Source organism: Enhydra lutris, unplaced genomic scaffold (genome assembly GCF_002288905.1).
Source record: "Enhydra lutris kenyoni isolate GAN:26980312 unplaced genomic scaffold, ASM228890v2 scaffoldscaffold35, whole genome shotgun sequence".
NCBI classification, from domain to species: Eukaryota; Metazoa; Chordata; class Mammalia; order Carnivora; family Mustelidae; genus Enhydra; species Enhydra lutris.
In genome coordinates, this window is record NW_019154119.1 from 16351802 (window position 1) to 16375310 (window position 23509).

The 23509-nt window shown below is 39.0% G+C and overlaps 1 protein-coding gene across 1 annotated transcript in view; it reads left to right on the forward strand.

Moving 5' to 3' along the window:
- Positions 1–23118, forward strand: part of LOC111154124 (tyrosine 3-monooxygenase/tryptophan 5-monooxygenase activation protein theta) — a 37059-nt gene extending 13941 nt beyond the window's left edge. Inside the window, exons 3-6 of the mRNA XM_022513528.1 lie at positions 17286–17409; positions 19843–20006; positions 20222–20317; positions 22047–23118. Coding sequence (XP_022369236.1) covers positions 17286–17409; positions 19843–20006; positions 20222–20317; positions 22047–22106 — 444 coding nt within the window. The 3' untranslated portion in view covers positions 22107–23118. The remainder of the gene's footprint in view (positions 1–17285; positions 17410–19842; positions 20007–20221; positions 20318–22046) is intronic.
- The last annotated feature ends 391 nt before the right edge of the window (positions 23119–23509 follow it).

Consider the following 23509-nt stretch of genomic DNA (forward strand, 5'->3'; position numbering starts at 1 on the left):
TTTTTAATTGGGTTGTCTTTGTTGGGTTGTAATAGTACTTTATATATTCTGGATACCATACATTTATCAGTTATATAATTTACAAATATATTCTCCCATTCTGTAGGTTGTCTTTCACTTGCTTGATAGTGTCTTTTGAAACACGAAAGTTAATTTTGATGAAGTCCAATTTACTTGTTTTCTTCAGTTGCTTGTGCTCTTGGTGTAATATGTAAGGAACCATTGTCTAATCCAAAGTCACAAAGATTTACACTTAGGTTTTCATCTAATATTTATAACGTCTTAGGTTTTACATTTAGGTTTTTGGTCCATTTTGAGTCCGTTTTTGTATATGGTGGGAAGAAAGGGATCCAACCTTCGTTCTTTCCATGTGGCTATTCAGTTGCCTTGCACCAGTTGTTGAAAAGTTAATTAGTGGGGCACCTGGGTGGCTCAGTGGGTTAAGCCTCTGCCTTCGTCTCGGGTCATGATCTCAGGGTCCTGGGATCGAGTCCCGCATCGGGCTCTCCGCTCAGCGGAGAACCTGCTTCCTCCTCTATCTCTCTCTCTGCCTGCCTCTCTGCCTACTTGTGATCTCTCTCTGTGAAATAAATAAATAAAATCTTTAAAAAAAATTTAAAAAAAAAAAAAGAAAAGTTAATTAGTATATCCTTGATCTGCAATTCTTAGCTTATGGAAAAAATAATCAAATGGTTTGGCATAAAAATTCACTTAAGGAAAACTTGTGGCTACACCATACTAATGCTCCAGCCAAGTTGTTTGCGCAAAACACTGTGGAGCTTGTTTCCATCCCTCTGCTCGCTGCTATTCTCACGTGTACAGCTTTCCGTCTGCTGTTTCTGTATGTTAAAATCCCACGTGTCCTGCAAGATAATTTAGGTGCCCCTGCACTCGTTCCATAGTCAGTTACAAGTTATAGCTTATTAATGCTTTCACATCTGTTATCTCACACTATTCTGCGTGCTATTATGGATAAATGAGCTGTGTTTACTTGTATGAGACCTGAGGCCAGTTAGCTGTGAACTCAAATTCAACTTGTCTAGAAAAGTGCTCTTTGGGGTGCCTGGGTGGCTCAGTGGGTTAAAGCCTTTGCCTTTGGTTCAGGTCATGATCTCAGGGTCCTGGGATTGAGCCCCGCATCGGGCTCTCTGCTCAGCAGGCAGCCTGCTTCCTCCCCTCTCTCTGCCTGCTTCTCTGCCTACTTGTGATTTCTGTCAAATAATAAAATCTTTAAATAAAAAAAAAGAAAAAGAAAAGTGCTCTTTCCGTTTCCACTGCCTTTGTTGTAAAGCCTCCTTCTACAGACCCCATTCTTCAGAAATCCTCTCTCCTTTCTCTGGATTCTCTTGTGTGGAAATAGGGGCAAACTGAGGCCTTACATAACCATGTTCTTCAGCTAGAGCAGCTGCCTTTTATCTCTTTCGATATATGCTTCTATTGCTTTAAAAAACTTGGGGGAGGAGATAATCACTGACTGTTAGAATTTTGTAACTATACCATGTCAGGAGGAGTCCAGGTTCCTGAATGGGACTTAGAAGACTCTTCAGCCTCTTTTCTCAATCTTCCTTCCCTCTGCTCCAGCCACAAGGAACTACTTCCTGTTCTATATTGTGAACTTCTTACCTTTGTAATTCTTTCCCTTGTGGAAGAATGTGTTGTTCTATTAATGTAACATTTTCTTTCTCACCAAGCCTTGTCCTGAGGCAAAATTCCGTATGGTTTGGAGTTTACCTATGTCCTGAGTTCCTCTTGTGGCTGCCCCCAAAATAAATTGCAACCAATTCAGATCAGTATTGGTAAGCTTTAAGGGTATGTGAGAACAAGGACTTCATCTTTCTTTTCTCCTCTCCATACTATAAGCACTACTTTATTTTTCAAGGTTATTTTTTGTGCTGTACTCAGTAGTTCAGTTGAATGTAATCAGTCAACCATACAAATTTAGTTCCAAATGCAGAATAATTTTCTTACCACAGTTTCTTTTTCTTTTTTTTAAGATTTTATTTATTTGTTTAACAGAGATCACAAGTAGGCAGAGGCAGGTGGGGGGGGGGTGGGGGGCAGACTCCCTGCTGAGCATAGAGCTGATGGGCAGGATCCTGGCATCATGATCTGAGCTGACGGCAGAGGCTTTAACCCACTGAGCCACCCAGGCGCCCCTTTACCACAGTTTCTTAAATTCCTTTTGACTCTGTTCTTCCCTTTGTGCCCTGTAACAGGGCTGGTAGACTAGAGCACTGTGTATGCGTGTGTGTGTGTGCGTGCTTATGTATATATTGCAGAGATAATTATATGTGGTATAGCTTAGCCACAGATGGAAAAATTAGTCTGCAAATAATTATATAATTTCTGTAATGTAGAAATGGCTTAATCCAATTTGTCATAGACTTAACAAAAGACAAAGTTTATATGAAAGTATACTGGTATTTTGCTAGTGTAAGCTCTTACCTTTTTTTCGTAGTTTTCCTAGGCTATCTCAAAACTTGACCCATACACCAAGTTAGCAAGGCAGTTTTAACCTGTTTTTAATTAGTAGAACAGCTTTCTATTAGGTATCAGGATGTCTGTCAGTACTAAACTTACAATTTGACTTCCTGTTTTGTTTTGTTTCCTTTTAAGGAAAACTTGTTTTTTCACTGTTATTTTTCTTTTTCTTTGCAAATCAGTGGCTAGAGTAGTTTCTGGATACCAGTAAATTGCAAGTTCTCTAAGGGGAAGGAAGTATAGACATTGGTATTAGCCTTGGTTCTTTTGGTAGCACTGATCTGTAAATGTTGGTATCTTGTGGTTGTGTATGTGTAATTGTTTTTTTGTACAGATTGACAAATTTAGAAAGTAGTGTTGGTACTACCATTTGGGTGTCTTAAACTGTCATTCCAAACCTGCATATCTTGGCCAGAGAGTTGAGAATCTTTGAACAGAGAGTCTAACATCCCTGTCTTGCTGTTTAAGACCACTAATACCCACCTGCTAAAATGTGAGGACATACAGCAGACAGGCTAGAGATAAAGGACTGGGCATGACATTTGTTTCTCATATCTGGAATTGGGTCAGCTGCTTTGTGTGAAGTAAGGGTACAGGGACAGTGATTTTCTTTGATACTGGCACATGGGAGTTCATAGACACCCCTATATGTGTTAGAGTCTTAAACTCTGGTATGTGTCTTCAACACCGTAGTCCTAACAGCTCTGTAGCTGAGTTGGAAGATAGGATGAACATTCTATACAAGAGCATTTTATTCGTTTTGGGTTTTGTGAAGTACTAATTGTTGAGGGGAGCAGAGGGAGTGCTCTGTGTCATAGAAAGGCCATCTTCGCCTAATATGCTCAATAAACTTTGCTTAGCTGCCCAGCCTTCCCCACCCCCCACCCAAATGGGGAGGAGGCAGAGAAATAGATAAAGCTTTTTTCTCTCTTACTGAATATTGAGAGCCCTGGATTTTTTTTTTTTTCTGCCTTTCCTCTCTGCTTGTTTATCGTGTGATTTTTTTTTTTTTTAGCTCTTTACTTTCTTTTGCCCACAAAAATAATTAACCACTTGATTGTTTGAACTAATCTGGCTTACTCTTTTATTTTCATTATAACTAGAGTAGCACATACCCCTTTTGGGTCTGAAGAATCCATATTTATTCTCTAACCATGATGACAATTTATCATGACACAGTAGTCATATTGATTTGTAAATTTGACAAATATCCCAGCCAGTGTTGAATTTTAGGTCTTTGTTACCTTTAGAATTACGTTTCAAAAGTTTGAACATAAATGGTGGTTTTTAGTCTAACACTAACACTAACAATTCTTTCTCCCAGGAATGCACATGCACATTCATGAATACCCTGGAGTTGTATGAATTTTAATAAATAGCAACTATTGCTGTAATGGCCTAATAACACTTTTTCAAGGATTCCCCCACTGCCATCAATGTCAGGATAAGGAAGAATGCGTTTGTTTGACGGGGGTGCCAGATCACTAAAACAACAGTAGTGTACAGTTACGGTCCAGGATTTGTCCCCTTAGATGGGCTCCACATCTAATTTGTTGGTCCAGTGAGAGTGGAACTGAGAGTATGATGGTCTAGTCGTGTTTATTGCCTACGGATACATTTACAGGAGGAATCGAATTTAGCATTTGGAAATTGGTGAGCATAGAAATCCAACAAAGGCAATAGTTGGATAATCTTAATGACTCATTACTCCGACACTTGCTGCGTTCGGCTTCTGTAGAGGTAATCTGCTGTTACGGTGTTAGTGGACTGTGTTCATGGACCTAAGTACCGTCTCCTCAGAATAGTGCTAGAGATTACTCCCGTGTTTGCTTTCGCACTCCCCCCAGTACTTGTGTTGCCAGCTTCTACTGCACCGCTTGCTGGTACGCGTTCCTTCCGGCATTCGGGAGGCACCTCATTGTTGCTCCGCGCTCTCCCTGCTGTGGAAGGAATGGTAAAGGTCGAGCATCGGTCAAGACAGTGCTACCCAGTATATATGATACACTGGGGAAGGTGGATTTTTCTCCCAGCTTCACCCTGCTCGTGCGATGGCAGAGGGGATGAATATCTCTTTACCATTTATGTGAGTTGGAGGCTATAGGTTAGAGTCTGATTCTGGAGGATGATGATGTGTGAGCCTAGAAATTTATTCTTTCTTTAACCAGCCCTTGGGATTTTTGAACAGGGGATTATTAACAAACCCAGAATGGAATTTAAGGTTAATCTGGCAGCAGGGTATAAAATGGATTAGAGAGAGAAGACAGCTAAAGCCTGGTAGATTAGTTAGGTGATTGGATTAGTTGAGGTGAAATGATACGCTTAACTTGGGTAATAGAAATAGGAATGAGACTGAGAAGATAGATCAACTTACTGTTACGGAGGCAGAATCAGTAGGGCTTGACATCAGGTGGTGGGATGGGGAAAGGAGAGTGAAAGTCAAAGGCATTGCTGATGGCTTTGGGTAGCTAGGAGAGGGAAGAGGATGGTGGAATAGTAAATAGAAATAAGGAATGTAAGTATAGAAACAGGTTTGGAAATAAATTTATTTCTGTTGAAGGCATAGTGAGATCTAATAGAAAATCATTTACAGATGTACGAGGATACTGAACTATGTAACGCTACAGAGAAGTTGGGAGTGTGAATGGATTGCCGGAGGGGTTGTATTACCTCCCTGAGTTTCCTGCACTTCAGAGTACGACCTTTATCCTTGTGGATTCAAACACACTGTGTGGTTGCGGGGGGTGGTTCAGGGGTAGATCCCAAACAGTCAAGATGATGTGACTGGTATATAAAACCAAGAACCTTATTCGTTTAGAGTAAGGGATAACTAGCACAAAACTTGGTAGTACCTGTGTTGGCATGACCAATATGTTCTCTTTCAATAGGCAGATAGACTCACACAGAAATCAAGTCATCATCAGGAAGTTGTTTAGTAAATGTGGCCTCATGATGAGGAATTCTGTGGCTGTTCAAATGTGTAATGGCCATGATGTCCACAGCAGGGCTTGTGTTTGCCAGTGGGTTGATGGACTGTGGCTCACACTCCTTGGGCTATATATTGGATTGTTTTCTTCATCCTCTTCTGTTCCATGTCTCTTTCTGTTCTGATTGAGTAATCCTTATTTTTAAAGTATATTTATTTTCCATTATGTCAGATTATAGTCAAGTCTTGCATTTTTATTAATTTGCTATACAAATTTTCGTATATCAAAACTAGACGAAGTCTTTTCCTTCAGTGGGTTACAGTTCAGGAGAGGAAGATGTCCCAAAGTATACCATGCTTATTCGTCTGAGGTTTCCAAGTGAAATCTGGACTTGGATAAAATTACATCCATGGGTTTGGGTTGCTGAATATCAGAGGGCTAGGGGAGTAAGGCCAAAGGAAACATCAGGATGATACCCAGGTTTCTAACCTAAGGCAACTGAGTGCTTTTTCTAAGAAAAATTGAGTAAGGGAGGAGAGTCAACACATTGTGTTCACAAGGCAAATTTTATTTTTTAATGAGTAAAGTTTAAAGTCCCAGTGGCCCATCCAGGGTGTTCTGTGTGTGTGTGTGTGTGCACAAGTGCATGTGTTGAGGAGCCCTCAGTCTAGTGTGTGAAAGAAAGATGTGTGTGTTGGTATATGTTCTTTGAGGTTTATGTACCAAGCAGTATTCTGAGTAATTTGAATTAATTCACTTAATCTTCACGACAGCCCAGTGAAGTAGTAGTGATTGGCATTAACTCTGTTTTATAGATGAATAAACTGAGGTACAGAGCTGTAAAGCAAATTGCCCAAATAAGCAAGGGGCAAATTTCTGAGTCATTAACATGTAGATATTGGTTAAAGTCATGCCAATAAATACCTCAAATTAATCTACACCTTGTCAGTTACTTTAAAGTGGATGTAAACTATTGAAATATTTGAGATTCTAGATTATTCTAATGAAACATTTCTTCCTGATAGCAAGTTTTCATAGTCATCAGATTTTTGAAAGTCTAGTCATAAAGGCAGACACTTGTTTAAAAAAATTAATATACTTAAAAATGTAGATAATCCTCTAAAAGAGGGTTGGGAGACACATGTCCTTTTATAGCCAACTCAGTTCTTTGCACATACTACGTTTGAGAGAATTTCTGTATTTCTAGGTAATCTGAAATACTACCCACTACAAAACATTATGTATCACACATGTATTGTTATTCAGAATCTTCACAATAATTCTGTGTTGTTACAGTTTTAGGAGTGTGGAAACTTCACAGATTAAGACCAGGAATTTTTCAGTTACTTGAAATTTTAGTTACTGTAATTATTCTAATTGGTGCCGTCTCTTTTATTCCATTACTTCTTCCTTCCCACTCTAAAAGAGTTCTTTCAGTATAGGTCTGAGTGGGAACTTCTGTCTTTGTCTGGATAGATAATTTATTTTGCACCTGATTTTATGTGGTACTTTTATTGGTTAAAGAATTGCAGCTGACAGTTGCTTTTCTCAGCGCTTTGAAGATACTTGTTTTCAGATGAAAAATCAGTCGTCAGTCATATTGTTGTTTCTTCCTTTATAGGTAACGTGTCATTTCTCTGGTTGCTTTTAAGAATTTTCTTGTCTTTGGCATTCTTCAGTTTTACCATGATGGTCTAGGTATGAATTTATTTTTATTTTCTCTTTCTTGGGATTCGGTGTGTGTTTCTACTCTGAAGATTATTGTCTTCTCTACTATAAGTGGGAGAGCCTCAGCCTTACTCCTGCATTCATGAATAGCATCTCTTCCTCATTCTTTCTCTTCTCTCTAGAATTCCTATCACATATTATCTTAAACATCTTTTTTTTTTTTTTCTTGAGAGAGTAAGACAGAGAGTGCGAGGGGAAGAGGGAGAGAGAGAATCTTAAGCAGACTCCATGCCCAGCTCAGAGCCTGACCCAGGGCTTGATCTCATGACCCCAAGACCATTACCTGAGCCAAAATCAAGAGTTGACGCTTAACAGATGGCGTCACCCAGGTGCTCCTAAACATCATATTTTAGACCTCTATTTGCATCTTTAGACTTATACATAATTTTTTCATCTTGTTAGTTATTTGTTCTGTGTTCTGATTAGTTTCTTAAAATGGGCCTTCTATTTTTACTAATTTTCTCTTTTAATTCTAAAAACCTTTTCCCCTCCCCCCTCACGTCCAGACTGCCCTTTTTAAAAAAATTTATTGTATCATGTACTTCCCCCTAGCTTCTTATTCCTTTTTTTTTTTTAATCTTTTTTGGTTGTTTTAATCAAATAAAAGTGTCAGACTTCTACAAAAACAAAGAGAATGTTCTAATAACTCATAACCCAGCTTCAGCAATTATGAATTGTGTTTTCTTTATATCCCCCCCAGAAACACTCCTTACCACCCACCCCTCTTTTGAAGCTAGTCCTGGGCAGCAGCATCTGTTTAATCCTTAACTATTACTAAAATGTATATCTTGAATCATTTTTAACATGCTTATTTTATGTTTTGTTACACACTCAGTTTCTGAGTTCTTGGGTGCTAACCTCTTGTTTGCGTGCTGATCCCTCATGGTGGGTTTGTTATTTTTAATAGCAGGGATGTCATTTTTCCCATGGAACTTGTGTGTGTCTGGATTGTGGAAGCGTCTTTGCGGCGGTTTGGCGATTCGTTTCTGCGGGCACACTAGGCTTTGGCCCATTTCTACGTACATGTTTAGCTTGTGGACTCGCGCGTCATGTATGGAGTAAAACTCTGAATAGCACCTGCACGGGACACGGGTTCAGGTTTCAGTTTGTTACGGGCGACTCTGTCCACCGGCCGCAAAACCCAGGAAATAGTTTTCTTGCTATTTCTCAGCAGTGACAGACGGAAGTTTTTCTAGGCCCCTACTCCCTGCACACACCATTGTCATTGTTATAAACTGGCACTTTCTGCTCTTTGTTTTGTCTTCTTGTCCAGCACCTCAAGATCTCCCTTTCTTCTTTTGGAGCTCTGTTACAGTTTTTCTGTTTTATTTGCTTCTCTTTGGGATTTTTTTTATTTTTAGAAGGGAAGGTCTGCTCAGTTTCCCTGTACTGCCAGAATCAGAAAGTCTTGTTTTTGCCCATCTATTTTAAGGTAATGAGTCACAGATTTCTGAAGTACTCCATATTAAATTGATCGAGGTATGTTCTGTCTCTGTGTGTGGAGGTATTTTTTTCTGATGCACTGCCATTTGGGTAGCAGTTAAAATATGTTATTGTTTGGTGAGGTCAGGTGGACAGCACAGTAAACCTGCATTCAGACCTGTATTTAGTTAGAAATCTTCTGTTCGTGAATTTTATTTGTGCTCAAATTGAATAAGTCCCATTAATTAGTGTTTCTCGTATTGGTCAGAAATCTTGGTAATATGATATATGACTTACTATAATAGAAGATATTAATAAATGCCATTTAATTGCCAGTCTTTAAAATACATGAAATTTATATAAGATACGTCTGGGAACTGAACTCATATCATGAACTTATAAAGAGTTCCTGCAAATCAGTTTAGGAAAATAGCAAATGATGTAGATACAGTGTTTACAGAAAAGGACATACAACTGGTTTGACTTCATTTATAATAAAACTACAAACAAAACTCTAATAATATATTTTTCCCTTACAGACTGGAAAAAAGAAAAAAGAATGTTTTTTTCTGAGTTCAGAAGATGTTGAGAACTAGGAACATTCAGAACATTGCTAGTGGGATTGTAAATTGAAAACGGCCTCCAGGGAGGACAGTTTATCCTTAGCATAAAGTGTACATTTGGTTGTGGGAAATATCTAAAGTTGCCTGTTTGGTGGACGACTGTGCAGTCGTCTTCGTACAAAGAGGCAGTTATATGGATATGGAACGATCTCAGAGGGGTTATTATATGGAAAAAGCAAGGTATAGAGCAGTGTATAGTATGGGGACATGAGGGAGGGAGAACGTGGATTTTTAAATGTATAAAATATCTGGGGAAATGTACAAGAAAGTAGTAATGATGGTTTCCTTGAGGGAGGGGAAGAACTGGATGGCTAAGAACCCAGGGAGAGGAGAGAAGCTTTATCACTTTCGCATTTTCTGTGATGTCCGTGTATTATACATTATTTTAATAGAAACCAGAGTCTTACTGTGCGTCAAGAGAAGATACAGATAAGGAAGGAAGAATCCTTCCCCTAAATCTAAAGATTTTATTTCTTTGAGAGAGAGAGAAAGAGTTTGAGTGCATTGAGGGGGGTGTGGAGCAGAGGAAGAGGGGTAAGCAGACTCTGTGCTGAGCACGGAGCCCAATGCAGGGCTTCCCTGTTCAATTATTCTTTCAAATAACCCCATCTATAACTAGTATTTTCTGTGTCCTTAACTAAGTTAAAATGAAATTAGTAAGTAATATACCTACACATAATTTTAAATATACATTAATATACATTAAGACTAATGGGAGAAATAAAAGTAATTTGTAGTAAAACGATATGTATTTCCATACGTAAGTGTACACATGTCTAAATTGTAAAGCATAACAAAGTCAGATGTTGCCCCTAAGAATCACCGTGAGTGCAAGAACCTTCAAATACAGATTCCAGTCTGTACTAGAGTGTCTCCCTCTGCTCCTCCCACCCTCCCCCTCCTTGCACGCATGCGCTCTCCCACTCTCTCGTAAGTAAATCTTTAAAAAAAAAAAAAATAAAAGCTGTTCAGGGGTGCCTGGGTGGCTCAGTCAGTTAAGTGTCTGATTTTTTTTTCAGCTCAGGTCATGATCCTCAGGGTTGTGAGATTGAGGCCCAAGTCAAGACTCCTTACTCAGCCAGGAGTCTACTTGAGATTCTCTTTCTCCCTCTCCCTCTGTCCTCTCCCCCAATAAATAAATCTTTTTAAAAAAATAATAAAAAAACAAAAGTTTAAAAATGTTCAGAGAAAGAACTGTTACTATTAACATGACTTCACCTTCTGTTCTCAGCACATGCCTAAAAATTTTAGCACCTTCTATGCGAATGTTAAGTGGTACAGCAAGAGATTTAGTTCCTTACTTTTTAGTATTGAAATAATGCTCTGAATTATGACTGGTGCCTTATCTTGAGAAGGAGTATATATCTTCCGAAGTGGGGTACTTACTAAGAATGAAAGATTTAGCATTAGTACTACACTGGGACAGCAGGCTTAAGCTGGGGTGGTCCTGGGCTAGCCAGGACATACTACTCCTGTGGTACAATTTACTGTTGAAATTTAGTTTGTTTGTTTGTAGAGGTTTGGGATTTGATACAAGCTTTTAAGTAAAGAAGGTAAGGACCAGAATAGGCTTTGCAACTTGAGTTTGAACTGTAACTGATCTCATCTGCCATGAGATGTCCGCTAAATCACACAGCCCTTGAGATCTCTCACATTGGTCATTGTTCTCTTATTTCTGAAAAGCTTTACTTCATTCTTTCATTTTTTTAGCCGTCCACCAGAGTTGGAGTTCGAGACTTGGATTCCAAGACTTAACAGTTCTAAATCAGTAAAATTTTTAAATAGTGCAAGAGCTATTAATTGTTCAAGGCATTCATTTTATTAAAGGTAGAAAATATTTCCATGGATTAATTGATGCTGTGAAATCTGATCAACTTGGATCATGTATTGGGTGATTTTTTGCCTGAAGGCAGCAAATCCTTTAGAGACTCAGCTCTAGCTCCTGTACTTAAAATGGTAATTTCTGAGAATGGAAGGCCTTTGGATCTTAATACTCATTATATATAAAGAAACAGAGTTTTGAGAAGCTGTGATTTGTGACAAGATCAAAAGCTAATGACAAGTCACTTTCATGAATGATAATCTAATTTCTAAAATCATACATTCTAAAATAACCTAAAGTTACTCTTGTCCTTTATCTTTGTCTGTCTTGGATCCACCCTGTAATTCCAACCTGTCACGTGCAGCTTCTGAAGGATCCCCTTGGCCCCCCCCAAATCGGGGTGGTTATATTTGCATAATTTCTTTCTGGATGAAATATGACCTCCTTCTTGAGTCTTGAGTTTTACTTTGATTTCAGTGTCTTGGATTAATCAACCTGAGCAAGAGACAGTTACTATCTAGAGACTGTTCTTCGTACCTACTATATCAGTGGCTCTTTGTACTGTATACAGTACTTAAAGTTGGAGTGTTAGAAGTTTAGCTTTTACCACTCAGTAAATGTTCCAGTTGTTAAATAATTATATTGCCCTCTGCACCATATTCTTTTGTTTGGTTTTGTTTTACTAGTTATATATCTAACGTATAGCCAAATGCTCTTAGATATTTTTGGCTATATTAATCCTTATTTTATAGGGTAGTAATTAGAAATACTGGCTCTAGTTTCAGATTCTGGCTCCATTTAATTAATTTTATGATTTTGGACCTATTTCTGGACTCTAGTGTTTGTTTTTTTGTAATTGTCAGTGGTTGTTTATATGTAAGTGATACAGAAAGTGCTTGATGGGACTTGGCACATGAAGGACACTGGGATCTTGCTGAGTGAATAGACACAGTGAGTTTTTATATGGTAATGTGTGCTGATTAAGCTGATAAGAATATGCAGATGATGATTAGTATATATGCCCTAAAGTCAGAGATCCAGTGTGTTTAATAGTGTTTTATTAGTGAATTTCAGTAAGTTACTAATAGGAAAAAGAATACTTTTTGATTCCTTTTGATTATTTTGTTTGTATTTTAAGGCTTTTCATCAGTTAACCTACTCTTCTCATTAAATCAGTTTATTAAGCTATATAATGAGGGACAGAAACCAGTTTATTTTGTCTGTAAAACAGAAACCACTTAAATGAATTTAAGGTAAAGATACTGTTTTAGTTTGTTGAATTCCAGGGAATATTACCATCAAAGCCTAATGAATTGTTCAGCAAAACTGTTGATACTGGGCGCCTGGGTGGCCCAGTCCCTTGGGCCTCTGCCTTGGCTTAGGTCATGAGCCCCGGATCGCGCTCCCTGTTCTCGGGGAAGCCTGCTTCTCCCTCTCCAACTCCCCTTGCTTGTGTCCTTTCTCTTGCTGTGTCTCTCTCTGTCAAGTAAATACAATCTTTAAAAACAAAGACCAAAGTCCAAAAAACTGTTGATGTGATGGTAGGATTATTATATGCCAAAATAATTCACTCTTAGAGTATGAGTGAAGTTTTGTTTTCTTCCTAGCCTTTTCTCCAAGACATGGGGTTGAAGAGGAATGGTTATTATGACTAAATCTGTGTCAATATTAGTGCTTGACATTTTCATTTCTTATATAGTTCTTCACAGTTTTTCTGATACAATTCTCTATTTTTTTTGCCATCCTATCTGTATGAGATTAAGCTTATTCTAAGATCCTTTAGCATCTCTTAAAATGAGCTGTATAGGCACTGATATTTTTTCCTCTGACTTTGCTCAGGTTTGAGTTTCTGTGGTCTAGAACTCAATTATTAGTCCATCTTGTAATTTGGGCAGTCAGTTTTGTCTGACTCTTGGTTTCATCTCAGGTCATGATCTCGGGGGTCATGGGATTGTGCCCTGTGTCGGGCTCCATGCCCAGTGGGGAGTCACCTTGAGATTCTTGAGCTGTCTCTCAAATATAAATAAATCTTTAAAAATCTTTAAAAAATCTATGAGGCGCCTGGGTGGCTCAGTGGGTTAAAGCCTCTGCCTTTGGCTCAGGTCATGATTCCAGAGTCCTGGGGTTGAGCCCCACATTGCATCTGTCTCTCTGCTCAGTAGGGAGCCTGCTTCCTCCTCACTCTGCCTGCTTCTCTGCCTGCTTGTGATCTCTGTCAAAGAAATAAATAAAATATATTTTAAAAATCTTTTAAAAAATCTAAAAAAAAGAATGCATCACTTGCCTTCTACCCTTCTACCCATCACACCCTTCTACCCATGTCTGTGTTGGAGGGAACTACAATCTTAGCTCCCCAAACCTTCCAGGATCATAAAATCTGTGGGTTGAAGATCTACAAAAGGGATCTCATGCTTAATCAACAAGAGTAACACACAGGAGAAATTAGCAGGGGAGCTTTTAACTGTGTAGATGTGGTTAACAGATTCCCTTTCTCGTGACTTCTTACAAGTGACCTTATGTGGAAAGATTTCTTATCCATATTGAGTTTTTTTAATGATTTTTTTTTCTGAAGTTGTATACTTAGGCTATATGTCTTAAATATTTATAGCCCTTATTCTACCTGGCATTAATAATTAATGCTGGTGTTGATACTACTTGATAACAGCCATGATCAGTTTGGTAAGACATGAAGCAGAATCCAGTCTTTTGGGCTAAAACACACACCTGTGCTACTGGTAGCATGTGGAGAGGCGGAAGTGTTCTGTAACTGTTGTTTTCCTTCGCAACGAGCTAGTGGCGGATGCTGAGGAACCACGTGACCTGGCTGACCCTCCGGGAGGGAAGTGATGTAAAGTCACTTTACAAAAGCCGGTGTTGTCAGTCGTATGTAAATGGGGAAAGGAAGAGTTGAAACTGGAAAGTGGCTGTAGTTACTAGTGCAATAGCTGTTAAGCAGCTTTCCAAAAATCTTTGCAAGGCCAGGAAGCCATCCTCATGAGCACGCACACATCTGGTTGTGGGGCCGAGGGCGGCAGATAGTGCTAGAATCACATCTCTCCTCTCACCCCTAGTCCTCACTCCACTCGGGCTTTCTCAGCCTCCTCTCCCACGTTTAATCACAAAGTGCTACGTGTTAAAGGTACCGAGTAGCCTTTTTGTGTGACTAAATGTCTTTACCAGAGTTGACACCTTTTTGGAGATCTCTGAGATCTTGTCTTAACAGACTGACTCACTTGGGAGAAAAAGAGAAGTGAGAGGCACTTTGTTTTATGTTACAGTTCCTCAGTTTGGGTACAAGCAGAGGTGGTGATTACCACAGAATAAATACTGTGTTTGCATTATTTAATACAACTTCTCAGAATCCAGTCTTGTTTGATTTTTCTTTTAAGATAGGGGTGACTAGGGCACCTGGGGGGCTCAGTTGGTTAAGTGCCTGCCTTGGGCTCAGGTCATGGTCCCAGGGTCGTGGGATCAAGCCCCACGTTGGCTTTCTGCTCATTTGCTCTCTCTCACTCACCAATCTCTCAAATAAATAAATCTTAAAAAAGAGAAGATAGGGATGACTGAGTCAGTTTGAGATTTGAGAACAAGTAAACTTTTTGTGGCAGTCTTGCTGTTGCCCACCCTCCCTACAAAAATCCTAAATTCAGGTGTTCCCCAAAGTAGTTTTTGAATGGAAAATCATCCATGATAGATAAAAATGGTTTTCGAGTAAGAAAGTAAAATTGTACGAATTTCTAAGATTCTGAGAAAGAGTTTCTCAGATTTATTTATTTGACAGACAGAGATCACAGGTAGGCAGAGAGGCAGGCAGAGAGAGAGAGAGAGAGGAGGAAGCAGCCTCCCTGCCGAGCAGAGAGTCTGATGTGGGGCTCGATCCCAGGACCCAGGGAACATGACCTGAGCTGAAGGCAGAGGCTTTAACCCACTGAGCCACCCAGGTGCCCCTCATTTTAATAACCATTAAAATTGGTGATGTTGAGCAGAAGAAATTCTTACAACCCAATCTTTTGAATCTTGTCTCAGTTAAGAGGATGGTGCTTTGGAGGCATTAGTTTTTACACTTGCCTCTCCTGTTTGAACTCATAACCCCCAACATCAAGAGTCACCTGCTCTGTTGACAAAGCCCTTACCGACCTCCATTGCTGCGCTTCCGGTCCGGCAGCTTTCCAGACTGAAGCCACAATTTTGGTAAGAGTTTGCCAATTTTATAATATATAGCCTTCAGGGGCTTTGTTAGCTAATTTTAAAATTAAGAATTTTGCCTGAGCTTTAGACTCTTTTATTTATTTATTTATTTATTTATTTATTTATTTATTTATTTAAAGATTTTATTTATTTATTTGACAGAGAGAGATCACAAGTAGAGAGGCAGGCAGAGAGAGGGAGGGAAGCAGGCTCCCCTGCCGAGCAGAGAGCCCCATGCGGGACTCGATCCCAGGACCCTGAGATCATGACCTGAGCCGAAGGCAGCGACTTAACCCACTGAGCCACCCAGGCGCCCCTAGACTCTTTTAAAATATGTTTTTCTTTTTTAACATTTTTGTTTATTTTCTTCAAAATAACTTATGTATGTAACCACTGCATTTTGTTTAGGCCATTTTTAGATAAACAACAGGAAAGTTCTTGAGTTAGAACTACATTTTCTAAACTTTTCCTTAGCCTTTTTTTAAAGTCTGTAAACAATCTTTTACTTCTTTGGTAATATACTTAAGTGAATTTGAAAGTCTTAACTGAGTTCCTCCAAACTTGTAATTCTGTATTGTAGTTGGTATTCTTATGTAATGTTTAGTTGATAATATCCGGGGGCTGTTTTTCAAGAACGCAAACATGACTGTGTCAGTTCCTTGCTTATACTTTGTAACTAGTGTCGTGTTGCCTAGATCAGTGCTTCTCAAACTTTGCACCTAGGCAGAAGAGTGGGAGCACCTGGCTGGTTAATCACTAACATTGAGTACTTAACATGCGGAAACTATACCATGCTTTCACATCCATTTATTGGTTTTATTCCCCAAACAAACCTGTAAGGTACAGGTATTAGTATCTTAAAATTTCTATGAGAATTTTATTTTCTTCCGTAATATTTTTCGTTACAAAACAATTTTTACTTACCATCAAGTAAAATCGATAGTCCAGAAAGATCTCTATCATATTTGACTTCTGTGACTTTTTTGTTTTAAGTAATCTCTACGCACAGTGCAGGGCTGGAACTCAAAACCCGGAGATCAGGGCTGCGTGCCACACTGACTGAGCCAGCCAGGCACCCCTCTTCTGCGACTTTTTATTCTTCTGCACGCCTTGTACAAATCCCTCAGTTTGAGAGGCACTAGCTCACTGGTTCAAGGGTACGTTTCTTTGAATAAAATAGAGAATGAAGACATAATTGCTAACCTGATTTTTTCAAATAATTCATTTGACATGACTGTCAGATTGCTCTGTGTGTTTCTAGACTGCTTTCTCTTGATCCCTGTACTTACCCTTATTTTGGATGAGCATTGCTCTGCAGAAGACACTGAAAATAGCCAGCCCTGCTCTGGGCCATGCTGGCTGACTTGTTCTGTGACTATGCTGTTCTTCATACTTGATGTCTTTCCCCAGTCTGAAGTGCCTGGCTGGCTCAGTCAGTAGAGCAGGTGACTCTTGATGTTGGGGGTTATGAGTTCAAACCCCATGTTAGGCTTGGAGTTTTTTTTATACACACACACACACACACACACACACACCCTAAAAAAAGATGACTGCACATCCCACTTTCAAACTGCTACAATCCTGCTCTCTCTTCTTAACAAGTCAGATATCCCTTCAGCGACAGCCTGTCTGCAGCAGCCATCACCAGCACAGCCAGATGCTCTCTCTGTGTCGCTTAGTCACATATCTCTTAATGCCTGGCATATGGTAATGGTGTACTTACCGCTTTTCTTACTAGACTGTGAGCTCTTTGAGGGCAAGAACTTTGTGTTTTCTTTATATCCCCTCTGGCAAATATAGCGCCTGGCCCCCAGCCAGTACCAAGAAATGCTTGAGTGGACGGGTGAATAGACTTGACTCTTTCTGTTTAGAGTTTGATGCATCCCTGACTCTACTATTGGAAACTGTGCCTTGCTATGAGCCAGAGCGTTCAACTCATGACAACCACATGGCCCCTGCTCTCAGCCCATGCTTCAAGTCCAAGGCGGTGTGGTTGTAGTTACTGTGGTAGTTAATGATTCAAATGCATATTGTTGTTCTTGTCTGTAATAAAATAGCTTTTTATTGGTACCTGATATTTTATCTTCTTTCTTTCAGGAATTGTTGGATAAGTATTTAATAGCCAATGCAACTAATCCAGAGAGTAAGGTCTTCTATCTGAAAATGAAGGGAGATTACTTCCGGTACCTTGCTGAAGTTGCATGTGGTGATGATCGAAAGCGTAAGTATATTTGATTTATGGGTGAAGTTGAAAATAAAAAAGGAAGGGAGGATAAGTGGGACACTGTAACAGTAATCTCTGTGTAATCTCTGGGCCCTCTGTAACTTTTTAAATATCTTGAAATCCTAAAAAAAAAAAAAATCTTGGAATCTTCGTAAAAGAAAATTAATAATGTTACCTTAATGTTCTGAAAAATAAAAACAGTCTCAATTTACATCATGTGCTGTTTTTGAAAAACTCAAAAGCTCTTTGATAATAATCTGCTAAGATATTGTTTAAAAGAGGCTTAATCTTGGCGGCCTAGGTGGCTTAGTTGGTTAAGCATCCTCAAGCATCCTACTCTTGATCTCAGCTCAGGTTACAGTCCTGAATTCAGGCCCTGCAATGGGCTCCACACTGGCATGGAGCCTACTTACAAAATAAAAGAGGTTTAATCTTTTATACCTTAGAATTTGGTTCAGCACTTTTGGGGGGGGGGGGTTCAGCATATTTTTGTCCCCTAGTCATTTGCATATGATTTGAGAGATTGTATTATAACATGGCCCTTTGTATCATTGTACCTTGAAACTTTTTTTTTTTTTTTTTTTTTTAATTTTGTTTATTTGACAGCGAGTACAAGTAGGGGGAGCAGCAGGCAGAGGCAGAGGGAGAGAGAGAAACAGTCTCCCCACCAAGCAAGGGGCCTGACGTGGGGCTCGATCCTAGGACCCTGGGATCATTACCTGAGCTGAGGGCAGACACTGAATGACTGAGCCACCCAGGCACCCATGTACCTTAAACTTAATTGGAAGTTATAATCAGAATAAAGAAACAGGATGTTGTACTTCTTCTGTTTGACACTGTTATTTATTAACTACTACCTACCTATTTCGAAGGATCATTACATGTACTGCGAATTTTATATAACCAAATTTCTGAGGAAGAGAGGTGAGATGAGAGTATTGCTGGTATATAATTTGTCATAGAAAATATAGATACAGGGAAGAGAATAACTTAATTGCTGGACTGGATTGTAAAAAGAAAATCAAAGTGATTTATTAGCAGTGGACTCCGTCTCCTGGAGTTAGCAGTAGCTGAGGTCCTGTTAAATATTGTGTATGTGCCTGCCCATACTTACCAAGTTCTAGGTAGAAGTTGCTCCTAATTCCTTATTTCCAGTAAGCTCATTATTCTTGTTTTTAATTTTGCCCCATCCAAAAAGAGTATGTACTCTCAAGGAGTTACCGTGGCTTCCTGCCCTCACAGAGGCACCAACAACAGCGGAACAGTTGCACCGCCCCAAATACCAGTGTGATTGTGAAGCTCCAGAGAAGACACTGTCGTATTCTGCTGTAATAAAATTTGTATGCTTAACTTACTGATGCATAATTTCTGTTGCCCTAAAGATAGCAAAGTTGAAAGTGACAGATATTTGCAAGTCATAGGGATGTCTCTGGAATACTGGGACCATAGTTCCGGCATTAATCTGATTTAACCTTCTCTGGCTCATTGGCATTTCTGTTCCTATCCATAGATACTCCAATAGTCTGGGACTCATAGATAGTCTATATTTACAGCCTAGGAGCTGAGACACCTTACTATTACTCATTATAGTATTTCCTTCTGTGCGAAACAGCAAGAACTCCTGACTAGGTGAGGGCTGTACCAGCTATATTTAGATCAATAAATATGCCATTTCGAGGGAAGAAAATGCACATATTCACACCATAAAAGGCTAACTTTACATTTCTGTTTGGTCAGTATTTCTAAAGCTGTAATGGGCCAGTGGTCTCATTGAGAAAACCTATTTACCCTTTTGAAAGCATGGGTGGTACAATCAGAGTAGTATTGGTCATACTTATTGAACAGTTTTTTCAGGAAGGTGACATTTTTATTAGGCCAATAAACCTCTGGTCAGAGTAGATTTTCTTCTTTATACTGACACTTTTATATGGCCTTTCACACAATACATCTTGATAGCAAGGATCAGTATTGTCTTCACAAATCACAAAAATAGAGATTTTGGTGGTGGTGATCTTTGTAAAGTGTTTCCGTTATTTTGAGAAGAGGTATTAGAGCCAAAATTTTTTTCCTAGCGTTCTTGAGATATTATTGACACGTATCAGTCAAATTATTTTTAAATTGATGCATTTCCAGTTAGTAAAATTAAAAGATACCAAAAAAGAAAATTGTTTTAGTCACAGATTTAGAAAAATCCGATTGAACTGTCTCATGTTGTTGGGTTTTTTTAAAAGCTGAAGCAAGCAACTTGTTAAACTAGTTTCTCAGTAACCCAGTTCAAGGTAATGTTTTGGTTTACTGCTATGCCTTTAAAAGAAGGCCACAGAAAAATCTAGCTCTGCATGAGTTAGTAGCATACTTTAAAGGTTAATACGCTCTATATATTCTTGACGGATATTTTCAGTATTGTGCTTTTATTTCCCCCCTTCGCAGAAACGATAGATAATTCCCAAGGAGCTTACCAAGAGGCTTTTGACATAAGCAAGAAAGAGATGCAGCCCACGCACCCGATCCGCCTGGGGCTGGCTCTTAACTTCTCTGTGTTTTACTATGAGATCCTTAATAACCCAGAGCTTGCCTGCACCCTGGCTAAAACGGTAAGTTTCAGGTCATTCTCATAAGTTCTTTCCCATACTGGTAAGATCATTATCATAAACTGGGAATCTTTGAAAATGATTCCATTGAATTTTGTTTTTAATTGATAGTAGAACATAAAGTGGATGTTTAGCTATTTTATAAAAATGGTTTGTAACCGTGATCAGTTGGTGTTGACACAGATACTGTTTACCGTGGGTGTTACGATTTTTCCCAGGCTTTTGATGAGGCCATCGCAGAGCTTGACACACTGAATGAAGATTCCTACAAAGACAGCACCCTCATCATGCAGTTGCTTAGAGACAACCTAACAGTGAGTTGTTCATTCTTTTTAATTTTATTTTCTTTTTAAGAAAAAAGGTATTTACATTTTACTTCAGTCTCCCTGTCTTTTGAGGTGGGTTGTGTAGGAGCTACACTCTCTCTTAGAAAATGAATATAGAGATACGCAAGCAAAAGTATTCAGTGCTTGTTAGTATATTGTATTGTTCTTCTGCGGGCGGATTTCCAAGTTGATTGGGCATTTTATCAGACCTAGCCCTTCCTGAGAAGGTACTAAGACTTTAGGAGCTCTTAATATTCCTCACTATATCACTGGAATGAAGATGTTGATAAATTATGTTAATATAGAAAGTTGTTGTGGTTGCAGTATTTTCTTCCTTTGGGTAAATTAGCTATAGCAAGTTAGGCACTATAAGCTTTCTAAAATCACGTTGAAGGGCCTGGTTTTAATAAACATTTATCTTGTGAAATCTACCTGATGTCTTACGGGCATTTGACCCGGAGTAACCCTTACCCTCCATTTACTGCACCTATCCCTCTAGGACAAAACCTGTTCCATTTAATTGTCTTTGTTTTCTTTTGTTTCTCTCCCTACTTCTTGGATGAGCAGATAATGAAGGGAAAAGTAATGGAGAAAAAAAAATAGAATTTCAACTTAACTTAGCTTCTTTTATTGGTGCAAATAAATTTGATATGTCAAAAATTTTAGACAACATGTGGCAGAGGGGACTGTACCTTTTAATGTGAGTGTGATTCTCCATGGCCTCAGTTTGGACCTTTATCTTTTGCTGGAAAGGATTTTTTTTTCTTAAGTTAGAATCGTATCTGTTCAACTTTGCTAAACAAGGAAATTGTGACACTTCATTCCCAGCCATTAGAATTCCCGGTGCTCGTGGGGTGACAGTAGAACGATGGGCATAAACCACTTCCATAGAAGAAAAGCACTGAGCCAGTACCCCTCGGGAATACCGTGGAGCTGCTGTCTCTCTTAACTGGCTTTGTTTTATTTTCTTACAGAGACAGCTCTTTAGCGATACTTGTTTTTGTTTTTGTTTTGTTTTATTTATTTTAGTACTTTAACAATAACTTAAAGATATATAAGACTCTAGCTTTTCTAGAATGCTGGAAATACCACTAGCCTCTGGGTGTTGCTGTTGGCTGTGGTCAGTAGCTGTTAATGATTACCTTCTTTCGCTTCATCGTTCCATCCTACAGTTGGAGAGTTGCTTGGAGATCAAATCCGTCTTAACATCCTGGCTAATTCAGGAATGCTTTGTGCATCTTCACGCCCACTGCTACTTTCTTCTGACTTCGTCACCTGCTGCCACTTAACCCTCGGCCAGAGGTGCAGTAGGTCTGCCCCTTTTTCCATACGGTGGCCTTTCAAATAATTTGGAAACTGTTATCATGACGGTGGTTCGCCCCCCCCTTAAAATTTTTTTTGCCTTATTCATCTCATAAATTATATTTCAGTAGTGCTTTCAGAAGAGCATTGGGCTGCTGCGGATGGAGAGAACGTTAAATTCTAAGGATATTGCCTTTTTTGTTGTTTTGAAATTACACTGTTAAAAGAGAGAAAGCTTGAAAAACGTACTCGAATAGTGTATGTTTGTGTGTCATTTGTAAATACATAGTGAAAGGTTTACAAAGATACACCTTTGGAGGAGGAGTTGGTGGTAGTTGAGATTTTGAGAAACCTTAACATCTGTTCTTAGTCACAGTCTCTGTTGTCTCGATAACGTTGTGATTTTTTTTCCTAGTTATGGACATCAGACAGTGCGGGAGAAGAATGTGACGCGGCAGAAGGGGCAGAAAACTAAATGCATACAGGGTGGTCATCCTTCGTCCCCTCAAGAAACCTTTTTACTCATCTCCATTCCTTATTCCATTTGGATTTCCTATAGCAAAGAACCCACTCACGTGTATGGAATCAACTGTTTATAGTCTTTTCACACCGCAGCTTTGGGAAAAACTCCATTCCTTGATTTTGTGTTTGTCTTGGCCTTCCTGGTGTGCAGTTACTGCTGTAGAAAAGTATTAATAGCTTCATTTCCTATAAACACAAGTAACTTCCAAACACTTCTCTAGAGGACTAAAAATGTATCTGGTATTGAAGTAATCTGAACCAGTTCTGCAAGTGACTGTGTTTTGTATTACTGTGAAAATATGAAAATGTAGTCATTACAATTTACAAAGTGTTCTACATAACTTCCTAATTTCTACATTCCCTCCCTCCCTCTTCAGGGGTTTCCTTTCCGTAAGCAACTTTTCCATGCTCTTAATGTATTTCTTTTTGGTAGGAATCCAGAAGTATTCGATTGAATGGAAAAGCATATGGCATTTCTGCGCTGGGGGTCACAAATTAAAATGCCTCCTGTATCATATATGATGGAGGTCTTGTGTATCTGTGACAACAGGAAGTTTCCTTATTCATTCTTCATTTGCTGCTGTTTAAGTTGACAACTTCCCTTCCCAATAAAAATTCACTTACACCTCCTGCCTTTGTAGTTCTGGTGTTCACTTTACTGTGTAATAGAAATAGCACGTTGCTGCAAGAATACAAGCATTGCTTTTGGCAAATGAAAGTGCATGTCATTTCTTACTACCCTAGAAAGGGGAAATCAAGTACACAAGTCCAGGTCTAAAACGTTAGTACTTTTCCAAGCAGATTTATGCACATACGAGAGGGCGTCCAGTTTGTCTAGTGCCTGTCGTGTAGAGAGTTGGACCACAATTGTGTGTTGCTGATCATTGACTGTAGTCCCAAAAAGGACTTGTGAAAATGTTATGCCCTGTGTAACAGCAGAGTAACGTAAAATAAAACTACATTTTATAAACCATTCACTATGGCTTTGTAACAGTTGCACACTCATTTTAAGGGGCAGATGAATTTACTACTTTATGAAGTTTATTGATAACTTCCCTTTTATCTTATGTAAACTGTGGTAATGATTTGTACCTGCATTGTGATCCACTTGTCTAGGGATGCCTGGAAATGTATAAAATTGGACTATATGTCTTAAGAGTTAGTGTTTTACCGTAGATCAGTAGTGCGGGCCTCAGATGTAAATGACACCTAGTTACGTGGTATAGGGAATAAAGTGGACATTTTGAAACTAGAAAAGTTAATTATGTGAATATGAGTGCTTTGGCTGGTGTTAGAAGTATGTTTCAGTGGGTATTCAAGCAGAATGCCAAAATTTGAGAGTATATTGCTTAGTTT